The sequence below is a fragment of the Anas acuta genome, chromosome 3 (genome assembly GCF_963932015.1).
Source record: "Anas acuta chromosome 3, bAnaAcu1.1, whole genome shotgun sequence".
In the NCBI taxonomy this organism is placed as follows: domain Eukaryota; kingdom Metazoa; phylum Chordata; class Aves; order Anseriformes; family Anatidae; genus Anas; species Anas acuta.
This window is the reverse complement of record NC_088981.1, coordinates 51,280,255-51,300,043: the sequence shown is the minus strand read 5'-3', so window position 1 is coordinate 51,300,043 and position 19,789 is coordinate 51,280,255. Positions and strand designations below refer to the sequence as shown.

Genomic DNA, 19,789 nt, shown 5'->3' with positions numbered 1-19,789 from the left:
AGCAGCTCAAAACTCTGGAGTTTACTGACAAATCTCAAATCAAAAGATTTTTATCCATTTTTGGACATAACAGACTTGGTGCTTGCAAAAAGGATCTCACTAGTATATGAACCAATGCATTATCTAGAAAAGGGCTCGTGAAAGCCCTTGCCTAGCCAAACACCAGGTGTTTGCTAGGTACTAAGACTTCTTTACTAACATCAGAGACTTTTGGCTCAAGAGTTAAGTGAAAAATCTAACAAAAGGCCCCTAACCTCAGGAGTTGGAGAAGCTTTGCAAGTACACATCCCTCCTTCAAAGGGATCAGCATGATCCAAGCTTGGTCACTTCAGTCTAGCTACATCAGAGCCTCTGCTACAAGCACAGACCAAGGAGAGATAACCTCCTTGTGATAAGAGAGGTCACTCACAGGGGCCTCTTTCTGAAGATAGTTCACTGATAATGCTGACAGCAATAGTGGGAGATATCGACATACAAACAGAAGAAATCACAAGCTGTCACCCCGCTCATTTTCCTGGATCACCAGTCTCTCGTCACATACTGATTTAAAAATAAAAATAAAAAAGTTTGCTGTAAGTCTCCATTGGAAACCAGAGCAGAACTGCAGCCTCAGCTAGGTACAAGATTTAAACTTAACATGCTGCAAGGCAAAACAACCAAGTCTTTTCTCATGGCTGCTGAAGTTTCTTGGAAAGGAAAAAAATAAAATGTAGAGGACCTCTTGCTGAAAGATACCCCACTGCCAGACCTTTGATAGAGAATGGAGTTGCCCAGTGGTAAGCCCTCCCCCAGTCTGATCTCTGGGAGAAGGAAGGCAGTGAGCAGTGGTATTTAGCTGAGCATTTCCAGGGAAGGCACATCTCAAACACAGAAGACTTTCAAAGGTGAGGCTGTCCACCAGGTTACAGGAATTTGGCCGAGTGATACTGGGCAAGGGCTTTGGTTGTACCTTTAAAAGCCAGGTAGGGCCTATGCAGCTGAGTTCCCACGTACTTACCACCTCACAGGCTTCTCTTTCTGGTAAGCAAGTCCACTTACCAACCTACTCAGCAACAGTAGCCTTGTAAAGTGTACATGTAACAAGTCACAAGTTGTTCCATTTATTTGAGTAAATATCTGGTAAATAAAATCATCGGTAAACATTACAAAATTAAATACATTAAAAAAGCTTGCCAGTATACATAAAATTCACAAACATGTACTTCTTTTGAAAAATAAAATATGTTCAGAGCACCCTTGATATAAAATGCCTGACTAGTGTCACCTACCAGCATATGGTAGCTTATTCAACGTTTTACTTAGGACATTTTCGAGGAGGGAGCAGGGATCTCTCTATTCTTGCTTTTACAAGTACGAGAACCCAAATCATAGTCTCCCTGCTTCTCAGGGCAGAGCCATAAACAAAGACCATAATATCCTTTGCCTACTTGAACGGGAGAGGAATCTTCACTTGATTAAAGACCACGTTACTTAATGCAAGGCAGTGCTTTTAAGTCATTCTGGTGGTAGCACTGCCTTTTCCTCCACTGTGAAGCAGCTTTAAATGGTGATGGACATTTCTCTAGATATCACTGCAGGCCCCTTTTCAGTACAGGTTAGCACAGTTCCAAGACACCATGAGGCGGGGAGGAAATGATCTGGCAAAGCATCAAAGTTAAAATAACTTTAAGTCTACAAATTAAGCCCTTAAAATTCCCAATTCTCATATGCTGCGGTCTAAATAAGGAGATATGATGAAATTCTTCACTGGGTTGCTTTAAGGGTACTTAGAAAAATGGCAGCACTCATTTTAGTCATCTAAATTGGTACCTTCTGGTAGCAAATTTGCAATAACCACCATTTAAATAATTTACCGTAACAAACTTTTCCTTCCATCCATGTGAAACAGTATTCACAACCCACTTTATAATTTATGTACAGACAAGCACAAGAAACTTGACATCCATGAGTTAAATGTACAACCAACTTAAAAAACGTTATCCAACTAGTTGCAAGGAGAAGTCTCCCAGCTCTGTAAATTTACAAGATCTTCTGGTTCACCACGTAGGCTTGCTGCCCCCCATCACTAACTCTTGGATTCTTCTCTTGCTTCAGTAATCCTCAAGTGAAAGTTGAGCAGCATCCAAAACGTTGATATTCTTGATAAAAAAAATAATCGACATTTAAAAAAGAACCCTTAAAACACACAAAAGAAATTCCTTGAGTCAAAACTGAATGAAATCAAAAAAGTTGTGGAGAAAGACAACTATTTTAATAAAGGTCTTGTATTCAAAGTCCCATTTCCCTTGCCATGTCTTTTACAGAGTGCTACTACTTCGAGTTATTTATATACTCTTCTTTTGAGGGGGACTGAGTTTCCTCATTCCTCTTATCCGAGTTAGCAGCTCTTTGATAAATTCCTAGGAAAAAAAAGATTAGAAAAGATGAGTAATTTTTAAGATCCCATAACACCATGATTTTGAGTTTAAAAAAATTCAAAGCAAGTTACATTTTTATTTAAGCTTTTACTGCTAAGCTGGGATGTCTTTAGCCTGATCTGCAGGAATCTTATGTGCATACACTTGTCACATATTGGAGGAGGGAATAACCGTTTTTTGACTCTGCGTGAGTGTTCTGCCTTAGTTGCTAGTCATCTTCCAGCCTTTTACTACACGGGGCCTTCTACCAGCTGTTGAATCGAGTAAAATCTACGACTGAATACAGTGCAAATTGTCAAAGGAGAATTTCAGTTTCAGCGCGCAAAGAAATTAGCGCTGCTGCCAAAAGAGGTGTTTGTCTCACCATTTTCTATGCTGGCACTAGCATTTTGGTTGGCTGCATATTCAACTGGAGCAGAGAGCTAGTCTGGCTAAAAACTCAGCTGTTTTCCTGTTGCCCTGCTACTTTCCAAGCTGGCTCAGCTCTCTGAGTGGGCTCACTGCTCAGCCTCACTCCACCACTCGTGCCAGTCTGAGGGAAGGCACGACCAAGGAGCCAGAGGTAGCACCACTGGATTATTCTCAGCAAAACTGGTTGTGGAGCTCAGTGAATGACACTAATCTGAAACAAAAGACATTAATGGACCAGAACTCTCTTCACAGTGACATCTTCCCCGGCTTCTGTGGATTTTCTCCTTTTACATTGTGAGAGAACAGGAGCTTAGAGAATTGCACCATTATCTGAAATTCTTCTGGCATACAATTTCATATAATAATTGCAGATGCACTTACTGTCACTCTGGGAGAGTGATGTTTACCCATAGCACTGCGTATGCACCTACAAAAAGGGTCTTATCTAGAAATCATTGAGCTTTAAACTGAGCATGTAATTATTGATTTAGTCAGGTTGATGTGCAAGGACAAAAAGCACGACTTCCTAGCCGAACGCTCGAGGCTAGAAATTCCAGGGAGCAAGGTCACCACCTGCATGACAACACAGTACCTTTCCAAATAAAAAAAGTCACATTGCAACACGTTATACAGGTGCTACAGTGTGCGTAAGGAAAGTCTCTGCAAATGTGTATTTCCACTTGACAGCGGTCCATTTTTTTCTGGTAGAGCCACAGTCCTGGCAGGTGCCACCCCAACAAACCAAATTCCTTTCCTGGCCGTGTATGCACACCTAAACTGCACTGCACGCGCTGCTGTGCCATGGCTGAAGCACCCACGCTAGCTGTGGCTTCAAGTAACAGCACCAAAGGCCAAGCACCACTCATCAATGTGGGCCACAAAAGCTCACCAAGAACCATGCGTATCCATCCCATCCTCTACTCCTGAGCCGGCTCAGCCAAGGCCAGTACAGGAATACTATTGTGCAAATCAATACTGCACATCCCATACAGATAAGCCTGTAGCCTAAAGAGATGATTGGAAAAGCTTATTTGTTAAGATCCAAAATCCTTGTTCTCCATCCCCTACAAACTGTATTTTTCCAGATATGCACAGGCCACTGCAACAACATCCACTTGCAAATCGTCAGAGGATAGCACTTAACCATTCAGAGGTCAGAAGAAGGGCAGAGACATTCACTATGCGTTGCACTATGCGTTGATCCTTTCAGCACTGTAAAGGCCTGCTAGACAACGCAAAACTAATGAGGTATGGTGCTGTCTGAAGGAAGAAATTCTTTACTCTGAGGGTGGTGAGGCACTGGCACAGAGAAGCTGTGGATGCCCCATCCTCGGAGGTGTTCAAGCCAGGTTGGCTGGGGCTTTGAGCAACCTGGTCATGGCAGGGGGCTGGAACTGGGTGGCCTTTAAGGTCCCATCCAACCCAAACCATTTTGTAATTCTATTAAATACACTTTAGGATATTTTTTATTATTATTGTATTAAATGAAACCTTGCAGTGAAATCGTTATAAACTTTCTAAAGTGATCTTAAAAGTTTTTTACCTGGGATTGAAGCACTTAGTATTGCCTTTCAACAGCTCCTTCAACAAAAGGTTATGCTCTTATCCCAAAACATCAGATTAAGACAACTTAAGAAAAGAAAGTGCTGAAGTTGTGTTGTTCCCTTTGGACGACTTGATCAGTCTTTTGCTAAAGCTACCACTATTCTACACCACTCTCACCTACCATAATGTCAGCAACAAGATACTGCAACCAGCAACTGTCCAAGAGCTTCACAGAAGTAGGAAGGAAGGATGGGGCATCTGCACAGTTGACAGGGAAATCTACAGGCATTATTCTGGCTGTAGCTGTGCAGGGTGTACCTCTTTGAAAGGGCCCTTTCCATTCCTTTGTCCATTTTCTGCCATAACTCAGAAGAATTTGGAGCAAGTTTCCCTTGGGTATGAAATGCAGCCAGGGGTCAGTTGCTTTTCAACACAACGCTACAGCAAAAGGGGAGAGCTCCTCCCCTTGTTGTGGCAGCACCGCAAGCACCTTCTTTTGCAAGATAATCTACTTGCTTGAAGTTTGCAATCTTAAAGGCACCAAAAAACTCCTTAGTGCATCAAAATAAATCAAGCTGCGTGGGGGTAGTCCCTGAAAATAAGATCTGCGGTAAGTGAGGCTGTTTTCTTCTGGAAGGGGAAGGCAGCCATACACACTTGAAGAAGTACATATAATAATGACTAATGCTTTACCCCTCGGGAACGAATTGTCTTGCAATAAGGGCTTGCAGAACTGAAGAGTAAAACCCAAAAAGAGCATTCTGTACATGGCAGACCTTTCACACAGTGCAGCAGCGCTGCAGAGCGCATCCCACAGGTGCGCAAACCAGAGCACTGGCTCGGAATGGTTCTGATTTGCTTTAAGTATCAGTTTGCATCTGATGCTTGCACTGAGCCTGTGTTTATTCGTACATTTGTGCTCTGGTGCTTGTGCCTTTCTTGTTTTGCGGCCCTCCATTAGGGAAAAGCAGCATTCTGGAAAAGATGCACATTTTCCCTCTTGGAGGCAGATAAGAAGGCTTCACAACATTTTAATAAGCCTTCACTTTATAGCTAACTGAGTCAGCTTTATGACACACAGTAATGCTCATTTATTTTCTTTAAACATCACTCAAAATTGCAGTTTTATTCCTTGTGGACATTTGGGTTGAAGCTTAATAGAAGGCTTAATACCCACATCTATCTCAACCTCATACACAAAACTCATTTTACACAGAGCATTTTCTTGAAATCCCCCCTAGGATTTGGGCTGAAGTTTAGCATCATGCGTTTGAAAGCTAATCATGCACCAATCTAAGTTAAAAGTAGTTGTGTAACGCAGGTTGGATTATCTACTTATTAATACTTATTTGATTCTCATAGCTGGAAAACACTTAAAAATAACTCAGTTAAGGACTCAAGAACTCACAAACTATTCCTTTGAGGACTACAGCCAGAAATACACAGGGCACATCTGTACTTTTAATAGAACAGAAATCCAGTGCCAACAGTTTGGGCCTTGGTTAACGGAAAAAAAAAAGAAAAAAAAAAAAAGCACATAAACCTAGTTTAAATTCTTTTTACAGATTTTTGCAAGGAGATCACCTTTAAATACCATTTTGTTACAAGTATTGAGAGTCCTGCTAATTTGCAACACAAGATTGTTTCTAGAAGACGCATCTTTCTAATACTGAAGGCAAAGTCAAGAGAGAAGCAGAGACTAAATCCATACTTCATTTGAACTCATTTATATTCAGCCTTAGGCAGTTGTCTTCTCCCTTGCCTAATGCTTTTCCTAGAATCCAAGGCATTCAGTTCAGCCAAAGCATTCATCTAATGCAGAACAAAAAATAAGGAAGGCTGAATTATCATTTCACCTTTGCTTGCGAAGGGGAGGAAATCACTTCACCTCTCTGCTTTGGAGGTGTGATTCATTGTTTTAATGAGGTCACTTGACAGACAATGAATTCGAGGCTTACTATTCAAGTCTTCCAATTAATTCTGGAGACTAATTAGACTTTGTCTCTCCACATTTCTCTCCCACAAACAGAACACATGTAATAGGACCAGGTCTTAAACTAAAATGAAGGGTGTTTCGTGCTCCTGCTTCACCAGAGCATGAAATGAATCCTCAACCAGCTTTGCTCCACAGCTTTACTTCCCTGCAGCCAACTCAAAAATCAAGATTTCCTTCACTGCTTGCCTGAGACTGTTTCCTGGAGAAAGCCCAATCAGTTGAACGTACAAAGTTGTCATCCTGGAGAGCACTCTACACAACAACTTGGGGAAGAAACTCAAGAATGCCATATGAATGGGGGAGTATAGAGAAAAGGAAGAGGGAACCCTGTTTCCAAACACCTTCCCTTCTCACCTGGCTCCAATCTTGAAACGGGGCCAGACGCTGTCTTCTATTAGCAGAAACTGGTGCAGCATCTCTGTGGCCTCACTGAACAATCCTACCAGCCAGCCCCACCAGCACCATCCGTGCCCAGAGGACAATCCACAGCAGCTGAGTTTCTTGATGAGCCCTGAACAAGGCATTGACTATATAGGACAAAGCTTAGCTGTGGTCAGGACACACAGTCCAGTTACTCTCCAATTCAGCAGCATGTATGCAAGTACAGCTTATTGTCAAATCACCATTTGCCCCTCCATCCTTAAAATACTGCTATGGGTCCTTCTCAGGTGTGTTCAGGAGCACTTGCTGAAATGCAAACATGCAAATTTAATTCTCTCCAACGCTGTAGCACAATATAGGGCAGATCTCAGCAGCAGGCATATCAACAGTGTTAGTTCACTGAATTCAAAGTGGTCAAATGCATACACAGTAAAACGTTTTTCTAGAAGTGCTTGTCTGCATTGTTTTAAACAAGCACATTTCTTAACTTTTTTCTTTACAAAATGCCCTATTTGGATTTAAGTAATATGGACATACAATACAGTTACTGTTACTTCATAATTACCATCCATCAGCTGAGCTGCCATGAATGAGCTTCTAGGCTCCCCAGGCTGTACGGCAGTGCACTGCACAGAGGCTTTAGGACACTTCTTCAGTTTCTATTACTTAGAAAAGGCATCCCACGTACTGCTGCCTTGTGATTATTTAAATATCAGGACCAAAAAAATAGATGATCTTTCGGAACTTTAGAAGTACCATTTCAAAAGGGTTGAGTTTTCTATTCATCTCTGTATACTAAATACAAACATTATTTGAAGACATACCCAAAATAGTTTTAAAAACCACAGTGCTTGGACCATTCTAAAAAGCTGCATCACAAGCCTGTCATTTGCTCCAACTAGAAGATAAACTTGGGGAAACATACAGTTAAGCAAACGCTTCTCTACCTTTCTCAAAATTAAGTGTTGAAAGCTGCTACAATAGTCCAGACACTGAAGCAACCCTGCGTAGTGTATGGCTTAAATCTCTGACCAAATTTTTCTGAAAATATGCAGCAATTCAACACAGGGTTGTTTGTTTTTTTTGGTTGGGTTTTTTTTTTTTTTTTTTTGAAATAACATTGCAAATTCTATTAATTATAAGTTCCCAGCAAAAGAACTTTCTTTTATGATGCTACTTCATCTCCTTTTTCTCCTCTTTGCACTGAGCAAAGAATTATACTAATGAGATGGTCTGGATAGATTTATTCCTGCCTGCCTCAGTGGAAGAGATCTTAGCCCATTTGCCCAAAGCTTGTATATTCCTATGAGAAAAGAAAGAAACAAAGAAACACCAAACTTTATTTATTGCATTCTCCTCAAACATTTCTGCAAACATTGTGTAGCTCAACCACAGCTTTGAGCCTGTATCCATTCCATTTCCCTCTCACAGCAGTTTGAGAGTCTCCTTATTTCTCCTGACATCACTTTGGCAGTCCCACCAGCAGATGCTTTAATTCGCATCAAGCCACAAGTACTTCAGATGTTCTACAAAATCCAGTCTAAACAGGTTGTCTTTGCTATTTATCCAGCCTTCTTTGAAGTTTGTCTTGATAAAACCTCATTTATCTCATCTCCACAACAGTCTTCCTATTCTGAACAAGCCTATTCTCAAATACAAAACCCTATTGACGAAGCTACAGATTATACTTAAATTTCCTTGTTACGTTCACCACTAAGATTCAGAATTCCCTGGGACCTCTGATGAGTCTCTCCACCACACAGACCTGATGTAGGTACCTGAGAAAGGTCTGGGTGGGATTTTGCCCAGGCAGTGCATGGCACAGAGAAGCACTGACTGCCCCAGCCACGTGGACAGCACAAGAGGATGTCGCTGCTCCCTGCTTCTTTTCAACCACAGAAGTGCAGATCCAAGATTTGTTTATGATGCTGATTTTGCACATAGCATACCCTTTAGGTTTACGCAGTCCCAGAAATGAACTGCTGTCTTCTTGTAGCTTACGTGGCTTACATCAAGTCTCCATGACTTGTACCACTTTTGAACTGGGTATGGCAGCACCAGAAGGGAGAAGGGGAAGAGGAGAAGTACAGACTGTCTGAAGGCATGGAAATATCTTTTTTTGTTCTTGTTTTTGTTTATTGTTCTGTTTGTAGAAACAGCCAAGTTGGAAAATGATGCCCAGACACTGTTTTTCACGTCTGGCACATTTTACACAGTTAATGCCTATCACTGAATGACACCTCGGTTGTAAGGCACATCAATCTTGATTAGCAGACCAAATCTTTGATATAAGGATCCTTAATGTAAACTTAACAGTACACAAAAAAAAAAAATCACACTATGTGCACTTTCCTAATTAACTTTTTTTTGCCTTGTTTGAGATTAAGCCACGCTTTATAGGAAGGTTCCCACATTAAATGTATTTCCATACAGATTAAAACAACAGCAGTAACTGCTACCTCAGGAAAGCTTTTAAAATGTTAGAGCACATTCAACAGCCTAGCCATAGTTCCTTGTTGTGGTTTAACCCCGCTATGCAGCTAAGCCCCACTCAGATGCTTCCTTTAGAAGGTTTCATAGCAGTTCCTCCTAAGTTACTGTCAGCTACTGTCTTTGGCCAATTTATTACAGAGGCTGAGAACAGAGACTCAAAATTCCTGCCACCTTTCAAGAGACCTGGATAATTCTGTTTCTTCTGATGAAAACACAATCCAGCATACATGCATAAACTCCTCAGTTGTTCTTTGACCTTTAGTATAAGTGGAAGAAACTAAGCAAAACTGACTGAAGATATTGTTTATTTATTTATTACAGGCAGTATAAGAGCTTCAAGTTACTGAGTTTTCTGCCTGCACTATTCTTCCTTATGTTCTCAGTAGCAGAGACATCATACCACGTATTTTTTTCTCCTGTTAGGGCTTGCAGCCTTTTTCAAACTGCACATTTCTTGATGCTAAAACTGCTGGTGCACTTGATGGATTATATTTGATTGGTAAAGACAAATTCCATCAGCTCACATCTTTTCTCCATAAATTAATTACCTCAATCATTCTCAAACGACAGCAAATAGGAAAGGATTGCAGATTTTCTAGAAGACTGTAGATCCTCATAAACCGAATTTAAGCCGGCTTACAGGTTTTTCTTAGTCCACAGCTGGCAGGTGAAAAATCATTTATTTTTAAATGGCCTAAATTAGCAGTGATGTGGTATTATTGGGCTTATCATGCTACAGATGAAGAAGAAAAGCTGCTGTTTTGAAAACAGTCACAGGGAACAAACCCAACTACCCTCACAGCAGACTGGATTAAGCACTTCTCTCAACTTGGCTATCTCAGAAGATTGTCAACGAAGATGGGTATTTTGCCAGGTAAGAGCTACCTCCATTCCACCAGCAGAGGACTAAAGAGACAAGTCAAAAGTACAGTATTAAAATCTCACCTTATTCCAGTGCCCTGAGGACAGTTTAGCACCAGCATACGTGTTCAGGATGTTGTTTCATGTGATCTGCCATGTAACTTAATTTACCTGCACTGCACAAATACTTTCTGCAGTTCTGTAAGCAAGCTTTCCAGTGGAAAACTCACTAGTATCTGTCATGTATCCCTGCAAGAGCTCTGAATTTTGCCCTTGTATTGTGTCAAACTTTAGAGCTGAGAAATATATTACATGTTCTGCAAACTAGGAAGGAAGGTAATTGATTCTCTGCCTTTTCCTTCGACCTTCAGCTAACAGAGGGCTGTAAGAGAGAGTACAGAAGTGGCTGCTAAATTCGTGGCAACCTGTTCCCTCCATCCACTCACCACCCCTACTTTCTCTCCCTGTCCTGTGACAAGAACCATAGCAGGCTCCAAACGCAGTATCAGTCTTCAGACCCGCATCACAAAGAAAATCCAGGTTCTAAGGTGCTTTATGGAGAAGGCTGGAGGAGGCTGACAGGGGTTGTCTGCAGAGTAGCATAGCGAGACACCTGGAGATTTGATATTTTGGCGTAGCATCTTGATATTGGGAGATGTGTGTTACCTGCTGTAAAGGAGCCACGGAACAGCAGAGACCATGTTATACAAGTGTCTCCAGGCGAGTCTTTCTGGGCCAGCTCCCTGCACTGTCAAAAAGTTATTACCAGCAACGGGAACAGCAATTCTGGACAACTTGCCCAATCCACCACAGGAATCAATAAAAATGAAAAGGCCCCAAAAAAAGTATCTGGGCGGCTGGGAAGTGTCTGTAACTGTTCCTCCTCCTGACAGTCTGACTGTCTTAAAAGCCCAGCTGTTTAACTGGCTACAATTACAGGCATTACAGCACTGCTTATCATGGGACAGGAACCAAGCTGTACGACAGCCTTGTTTCTGAAACCACCAGCCTGGCTTCCAGTCACGCACAGCTGAAAGGCTACTGACTGGGGGATGCTTTAAGCCATCCACTCTATTAAATACTTTACAGTGGCTGTTGGTCAGAGTGCACTGACTGTAATAAATTGAAATTAGAAACAAACCAGCAGTCCAGACCTTGTCGTCTGTTTCATTACTCTAGTTATTGCACTTGGGTTTTTCTTTTTTTATTTAATGAGCCCTAGTTTTTAAAAAATATTTACTCTTCCCGATAAACATGCATTACTAGATGAGAAATAGGCTATACTGGCACTGTACGTGTTAATAAATATTCAAGTTGAAAGTTGAATACTTTTGAATCCCACTAGTTCAGGTTGTCCCACCACTACTGAAGTCCACTCACAAAAGGAACTAGCTGAGAAGTGTATCTACGTAACAGTTTCCAAAACAAACAAGTTTAGTGCCAAAGGTGAAATTACGTGGTTTGAAATTGAAAGGCATGCAGTCTATCAAATAAAAATTTCATGCAAACATAGTAGGTTTAGGGGGAAGGGGGGCTGACCATATGATAAAAATTGTGTTTAGTTCTCTTGTATCATAACAGCCCTAAGCATCAGCGAAGTCAATCAGGACATTACAGAAGACAACATTGGTACTTCAGCTGGTACAAACAGCAGTCCCACCACAGAGCTCAGTCCTGTTCCTACTGTAGTCAAATGAAAGGCATAAACATTCCCAGCAAATAAAGCCCCAAGGTCATCAGCTCCCCATGGATATTGCTATCTTAGCTTTATCATAACTAAAATCAAAACACATTTACTTTAACTTGAGCATAGCTATAGTATCCACAGGTGAATAGAAATTAAGAAAAGTCTTTTTACCTCTGTTGGTTTGTAGCAATCTACAAGAGTTTCCTAGAAGCAAAAGACAAAAGCATTAGTTTCAATACAGAGCACCAGTGAACATAAACAACTCTACAGTAGGAAACCTGACAAGGGAGTGGGGAAAGAGAAAAGGAGCAAGAACCAGACACCACTGGATGAAGATGTTACCAAACACCGAGCATTGTAGCAACAATCACCTTTGCTCCCCAGGCAGACCAAAACAATTTGCAGCTGGAGAGAAATGATGGCTGCTTCCTCCAAGCTGGAAGTTACAAAATCCCCTCCTCCAAGACAGCTGGGGAGAGGAGAATCCAAGAACATTTCTCCCAGCAACACGCATGTGAAACTAGCTTTCTTTGAAAGCACCACAATATTTGCAATGCAGAAATACAGACATTAGGTAGGTCAGGCACTCCTGGCAGGGCAGCTGCAAGCTGCTAGTTTAAGCAGAAACAGCAAAGCTATTTATGAACGCTGAGTAAACAGCCTGGGGACATGCCCCACAGTTCTGTGGCTGGGCAGTGGGCACTGAGAAAAGCATGCTAATAGGCACTCCCAACAGAGATGTGCACCTAAGCACCAAGTTAGTGATTCCCTAGAAGTGGGCTGAAGTGCAAACCACTGCTCTGGTACAGGTTTCCTTCCTTTTGTGCACCTGGAAAGTTTATAAATGGAGACCCTCACTTGGGTTTCACATCTTAGCTGATATATAGGTATCTCATTTAAGACAATTATGTCTTTTTTCCTCTTCACCTCATTCTTCCTTTCATTGACTTTTACCACAAGCAGGATTCAGAGAACTGGTTTGAATTGTACCACTTCAGCAGACAGGTTCTGAATTTCCCTGCTAACTCCTGTTGCTGATAATCTCATCCCCACTAACTTGATGGGTTCCAATTTCTAGCTGGTACAGCTAGAGAAACAGTTTCCAGTATCCTGAGGACAAGGGAGAATTTGTGGTCTGTATGTGCACACATGCATATCGCTGCTGCTGCAGTCAAGAAGAGAAACTATCTGGTCATCATAACTGCCTCTCAGCCACACTCATTTTATATACTTATTTTATATACATATTTTAAAGAAGAAAGAGGAGGAAATTGTAGGGCTTTCTAATCTGTCTTAGCATATCCCCCTATATTACTGGATCCTTTGAACTCTTATTTACTCCCGTTATCACTTACCTTCCAGAAATATCTTATCCTAAGTGACTGTGATTACCTTCACACAGCCCAGCAGATTATGCTAAACTCAAAACTTGGAACCTCTCAGCTCTAATGCTACACTGACAGTGGATTCAATCACAACGAAGATACCAACCCAGGTGCATTAATTCAGCTGCATTCAGATTTAAAATTAGAAAATAATATTACCTGTAATTTGAGAGCTCTCTCCTCTTCATTGGCTGCGTCAAGAAGGTCATCAATGTCAATTTCTACATCTGGCATCTCTTCTTCCTGAAAAGGGAGAACTCCCAGTTAGTTCACAGAGATAGCCCTTAATTAACCTAAAAAGCAGCCTAATGATAGCACCCATCACCCAGTCTGCCTGGAGACAGACAGGAAGAAAATCAGTAAGGGCTGGTGGCTTGCTGCTTGTAATGGGCAGGCATTAGGCTGAACCCCAGCCATGCAGAAGGTGATGGCTCTTAAGAAACCCTTCCCCAAACGTGGGAGTTGTGTTACTGTGCCCAGCAGCACAAGTCAAGCTCTCCTCACAGCACTGGACAAGAGGATGAAAAGAGGAGAAGAGGTCAGGGAAGGGAAGTAGAAAAAAGCTGTGGCAAGCTACCAAATTGCTTTGAGAACATTCTGAAAACATTTGGTTACGCTACAGAAGGTCTCTCTTGCTCAAAGGTGGCTTACAAGGCTGATGATACACATGCCCCATCAGAGGAGCTCGGATTTCCAGTGCCTGCAGTGAAGCAAGAAGTCTAAGGCACAAAATATCCTGCAAGTATTTTTAAGCCTCCTCCATCAATACACCTCTCCTTTTGCACCACCAGCACCCCAGGCGTGCTGTTTCCCAAGCCAGAGCTGCAGTCTCCTCTTTCTGAAGGACTCTTTTTGAGTTCTGGGATCCCCACGAGAATTCACTGTCCACAGATCTTGCTGTTCATTGCATCTACAGCTCTGCAAAAAGCATTCTGCTGGCTGGTTTTTGCATTTCCTAACGACGAGAGGTGCCTAAAAATGGTACAGACAGGTACAAAACACCGCAGCCTCAGCACTGTGCTGCACACACCTCCTCACCAAGTGCCCAGTCCCACCTCACCAACAGCTCAGTGCCAGACACCGGCCCTGGGAGCCTGCCCTCCCCCAGCCCCGTGAGCACTGCTATCAGCTTGCTAGCACCGCATTGCCTCAGCACCTCCTGAGCAATGACAGGGACCTGGCAGCAGCCAAAGGGGAGGGTCACGAGTCACGAGGAAGCACCCAGACCGCTATCCATAGAGGCAGCTGCTCTCCTGAACCCCACAGATGCTTTTAAAGATCCCTTAAGGAAGCATTTTGACAAAAACACGGTAAACATCAAACTTCCAAACAATTTTACCACCTATGACATAGCATAACAGCTTCAATACCAGCCACTGGGGGTGATACCAGAACTAGTCCTCTACTAGGTAAAAAAAAAAGAGTTCAAACAGTTATCTAATGAAGGTACAGTACCCCCACCGAAGTGCCAAACAACTGCTGCAATCAGAAGCTCCAGCTGAACTGCCAGCTGGTCTGTCCGGGTGGGAGGAGTGGGGACACACCAAGGATGATTTGAAGTTCCCCGCTCCCCACCTTGTGAGGAAAACGTGCAGGAACACGACCGAGCAGACGTGCGGACTGCTGGATGCAATGAATAAGCAAATATGAAGCACGTCCTTCGCCCAATTAGCACGTTCGCTCTTTTGCAGCTTGTGTTTTAGTCAGGAGGGAAGTGTGGGCATTTGCTGAGATGAATCATAAAAAGTCCTAGCTACTGTAAGGCATGCTGGTAATGAGGGGATTTGAACAATGGGGGGAAGGGGAGAGAAAAGAAAGTTCCCGACCACAAAGGCATTTAGCAAAAGCAATCAGAACGGGAAGGGATAAAGATTAATCCACAACAGCGGAGCACGCACTTCGTCGCTTACTACCCCAACCCCATTCTAATTCCCGTATCACACCAAGAACCAGAAATTCGCCACGCAGACAGCAAACCTCCTGAACATTTTATCTAAGCAGCTTACTATAAATACTATTAAGGCAGGGAGTCTGGAGGTATCACTAATACTGCAGACACCTATCAAAATACGCGTCCACAGACCTGCACAAACGCTGACCGTGCGTCTGTCTCCACCCAGATGAGCTGGTCAGCACGCTCAGTTTTGGTCAGATTCACATTTTGAACTCTTGCCTGCTGCATTCTGCCAAACTGGAATGATGTAGAAAGACAAGAGCGAGGGGGAAGTCCCTAGAAGGTATATAAAGCTTTATTGTGATCACACTTCATTGAAGCTGAGAGCTCCTGAAAGATTAGTCTTAGTGGCCCCATGAGCGAGGAGCCCATCAGGACACCAAAGCTTGCTTAACACATCCAGCCAGCAGGCATTTATGGTCCCACGAACAGATGATACTCCAGATCCTTTTTTAAACCATTTTTAAGCACTGTTTTGACCACTGACACTTGAGTCCCACGGTTCCACCCTAGCCAGCAGCAGCCTCAGCTTCTTGGTTCAGGACCCTCCCGGGATCCCCAGCACACCTCCCCAAAACACATATTCACGGTAAGACTCCCGGTGCCTCCCGCATCCTGTAGGTAGCTGCCAGATCGCCTTCTCCAGGACCTGACCCTTCAGGTTCAGTGAGGATCTTCTGGCCCTCTCCCACCTGAAGGCCTCAGGTTCTTCTGCGAGGTTTCTAATCCTTCCTCCTCTGGCCAAGTATTTCCCATCCCTGACACCCATGCTATCGCCAGGGCTCCCCAGGGTCTGAGATGCTGCTGCACGTTACCTCCTCCTGGAAATGATGGCCTGGAAATGACGGTCACCCAGCCCTGAGTTAGTACCCACTGCTGTGTCAGCTGGACTCACTTAAAAGCAGCCACCAGTCCACAGGGCAGCATTATCAGTAATTCCCTGAAGTTTTGGTGTAGGAGCTAGCACAGCTCTTCTGCATCAAGGAATGCCGTAACAGGAACAGTTTAGGAATACTTTAGGAACGGGGGGATGTAATTCTGTCCGATACACCGGCATTTGATTCAGTGGCACCATCTGTGATATGTTACACACATCTTCAACACTTCACAGCAGATTTAAATGCTGACACAAAGCCAAACAGAGGGGGGCAAGCTTAAAAGGTAACTCCTGCTCCTATTTTTGGCTGAACAAACACAGGGGCATCATAAAAGCCTTTTTTCTCTTCTGAAACACTGAGCAGGCAGGAGCTCAGATTTTTACGTGTTGAGGTCAGCAGCCTGACCGCCCCGTGACAGCTGTAGTGGCAGAGGACAGGGAGAAGCAGTTGTCTCTCCTGGGTGCATGACTTTACCCATGGGATAAATGCAGCTGATCCTACCTCAATTAAGCAGCCAAATCCTGCTTAGATCAGGCAAGCCCGAAAGGGGCTGTGCATAGCAGAATGGGGGCGTTTCAAGGGGCTTCTCAGTGCCATAAGAAGAAACCACAAACAGCATGCCAACGGGGGGCAGCCCCCTGAAAAGCTGAAAGAGAAGAGGTACGGGGCTGGGGGTGCAAACATCTGCCATTTGAAGCAGCTGGGGGAGGGAGAGGATGGACACTCTCCGTTTAAGCACCTCTCCAGCCTGCTTTCACAATGTAAGCAGGACACAGGACACGAGCTGACTCTCACTTGAATATTCAGAAGTCCAAAAATATCACCAAAGTTAACTTTTGTGCTATTTAATGCAACTTAAATTCAACCTTGCATTGGGTGACAGACTCGTGGTTGCTTAAATTGCATGAATTCTTTGCAGGCAAAAGACCTTGGGGCACAGACGTGCATTAATTAGTAAATAGCTGCGGCAGTTTGAGACATTAAAACCGTCCCAACTGTTTGCAATTTGGCCTCTGGCAGAGGTTGACACTACCCCAAAGAGCGGATGGAACAACAGGTGAGCACTCCCCAGCGAGGCCAACAAACAGGTCTGAGCCTCCCAAACCACGTAAGCCATGAGGCTGTGTTTTGCAAGAGGCACAGCACCAGCAGGTCTGAAATCCTTACCAGTATTTATTTATTGAACATGGATTTGAGGCTTTAAAATTTCAGGGGCAATACCTGCTCTATGGTTAAACCTAAAAACCCAGCTCTCAAATTAGCCTGCAATACCACACTGTAACTGCCCATACGCTCTATGCCATCAAGGGGGCAGAGACCACGTGTCTGAAAGTTTCAGGGAGAATAAATCAGGCTTTGCTCTGGGAGCCCTGGAAGGAGGCTGGTGTAAGTGTTTCAAAGAATGAAGACCAAACTGGGAAACAGGACCAGTTATGCTACAAGTATCCATTTAATGTGTGAAAAGCAGTGTCTATTTTTTAAGAGCCTTCTGCTGGACACCTAGCACAGTCAGCCCTAAGCAAGTCCACCTGCAGGTATGGGTGGCACTGCCCCAGTGCAAGATAACAGCTTACACCGCAGGGTGATAAATAATGCTATGAATTACCGGGACTAGCAGGTGTTGGCTGTGTGAGTATCCTGGTGGGATTATGAGTAGTCTGCACCTAGTACAGGTGAGGGAGTGCTACCATCTAGTCCTGTGTGAAACACACAGGAAAAACCCATGCATTCCTTTTCTCAATGCATTCAAGTTGTCTTTGGGGACTTGTGAGCTGGGACGAAAGTAGATGAAATTGAGAACAAAAAGAGTAGTTTTAGTGGTCAAAAATTACAAATCTGTAATCAAACATAGGCATTTTGCACTTAAAGCTAATCCTGGCTAAATGGTGAGTAAAAAAAAATATACAACAGCTAAAATGAAGCCATGTGCAACACACAACAGCTGCTAGTGTCTATATCAAATGGTGTGAGGAACAGAGGATTAGAAAGAGATGTTAACGACCACAAGAGGAGGTTCAGAAATGCCTGCACTCAGCACACTAAATAGGATGAAGAACCTTTACAGCGGTTACATCAGACTACTAAGTGAGCATGTGTTGTCTCCAGTCCTAAAATACTAACAGCAGTAATGTCAGAGCATGATGATCTAATGACAGAACCTAATGACAGAATCTAATGACAACGAGGTTGGAATTAGATGATCTTTAAGGTCCCCTCCAACCCAAACCATTCTGTGAACCATAATTTACCTATGGCACTGAATTTATGGTCTGTGAACCATAATTTACCTATGGCACCCCTATTTACAGAAACCTCCTGTACTGAGCCTGCCTTCAAGCAGGACCTCACATGGATCAAGTAGAATAGCCAGAAGAGGGGCACTGAGTGCCCAGCAGTCAACGCAATGGCTTAAGCAAGTTGTTAATATGGTATGAATGGCTGCATGCAAGTTAGGGGCACAGGGAGTTATCGATAGGGTGGATCTGACCTACCCTTGGCCCTGAAGCTAGCAGGACTGCCCAGGGCCTTGCACACACACCACTAGAGGGAGGTAACACTTTACAAACACCCCAAGGGCCCATGAAGTTGCTGGCAGGGCATGAAAATGTCTTCTGAGACCTAGACTCAGTTCTCAGGTCTGGAGAACAGCGGTCTATTTTTGTCCTCAAGCACCCATTTGCCTCTGCTCCTGTTGTTAAATACTTAGTTCTCAACTTTTATTCTCACAGTTTGGGTCCTGGAAAATCCTACCTCCTCTGCTTCTGTTTGTTGGGGTGTTGCTTCTACCTGCTTCCCAAGTACCTCTTCTCCCCATCTGAGGGCCAGAGGAAGGAGTGACTCTCAGCTCCCAGGCCCTGTGACCAGGGCTCCCTGCCAAGAACCGCAAGAAGAGCCCAGCCGAGTTCCCTGTTTGGAAAGCTTGTTCATCCTTGGAGCCTACTGCCAAACTTTAACGAGTCAGGGCACAGGACAATTTTCTTTGAAAGAGAATGGAAGATGCTTGATTAAACTGAGAACACTTTCAGCAACCAGCCATGGGCATCTCTGACACAAAGCAAGCCTACTCCCTCCCATGTTTCCAAGATAAGTCATACTAGAGCTTCAACTAAGCTGTTGAAAGTGCTCACACAGTGCAGCAAAACACTGTTCGTTTTTTCCTCCTGACTTCAGCTCAACATCTTAAGTAACTGAACTCTTACCTAAAAGTCTTTCCAAGCTATTCCAGCTGAGGCAGGTACCTACCATTAATATTTTCAGCTCAGATGGTTTCAAGCTGGACAAGCTCAGCATTTTAGAAGTGTGTTTTCCAGTTGTTAAACCAAGGGCAATGCCAAAAGCAATGCTTACAAGGCTCTGCGAGGAGGAATCCACACATTGCTGTGAAGCCAAAGGGGAGCTTATGTAGGAATCACTAGTGCCTGAAAATAAAGAGGATATAACAGAAAGCTGTGGGAAAAGGCTATTTAGCTAGATGAGAAGGATGGGTAGACATGCCCAATGACAGTGTCTACGTAAGCAGGAACAGCTGGACCTGAGCTTGCTGTGCCCTATGTGCACAAACTGCATGGATGGCCCAGAAATTACAGCTGCATGCGTGCAGTTTTAGGACCAACCCAAAAAAATCTGTTGGCAGAGTGTTCACATTCAGGTGCCACAGTACATTAACATGGAAATCAGACTTCCAGACCAAAGCTCATGCACATCCAGCTGGCTCAGAGAATAAAGAGCTAGCTAAAGCCTGTCTGCATCTGCCAATTCACCCTATGTTTTTTTTTAGCAG

At 43.5% G+C, this 19,789-nt stretch overlaps 1 protein-coding gene across 1 annotated transcript in view; it reads right to left on the bottom strand.

Annotated features, from left to right (window-relative positions):
* Positions 1-1,071: 1,071 nt before the first annotated feature.
* The window catches only part of PPP1R14C (protein phosphatase 1 regulatory inhibitor subunit 14C), a 49,037-nt gene continuing 30,319 nt past the window's right edge, over positions 1,072-19,789 (bottom strand). Inside the window, exons 2-4 of the mRNA XM_068677070.1 lie at positions 13,336-13,419; positions 11,963-11,995; positions 1,072-2,399 (exon numbers count right to left, since the gene is read on the bottom strand). Coding sequence (XP_068533171.1) covers positions 2,325-2,399; positions 11,963-11,995; positions 13,336-13,419 — 192 coding nt within the window. The 3' untranslated portion in view covers positions 1,072-2,324. The remainder of the gene's footprint in view (positions 2,400-11,962; positions 11,996-13,335; positions 13,420-19,789) is intronic.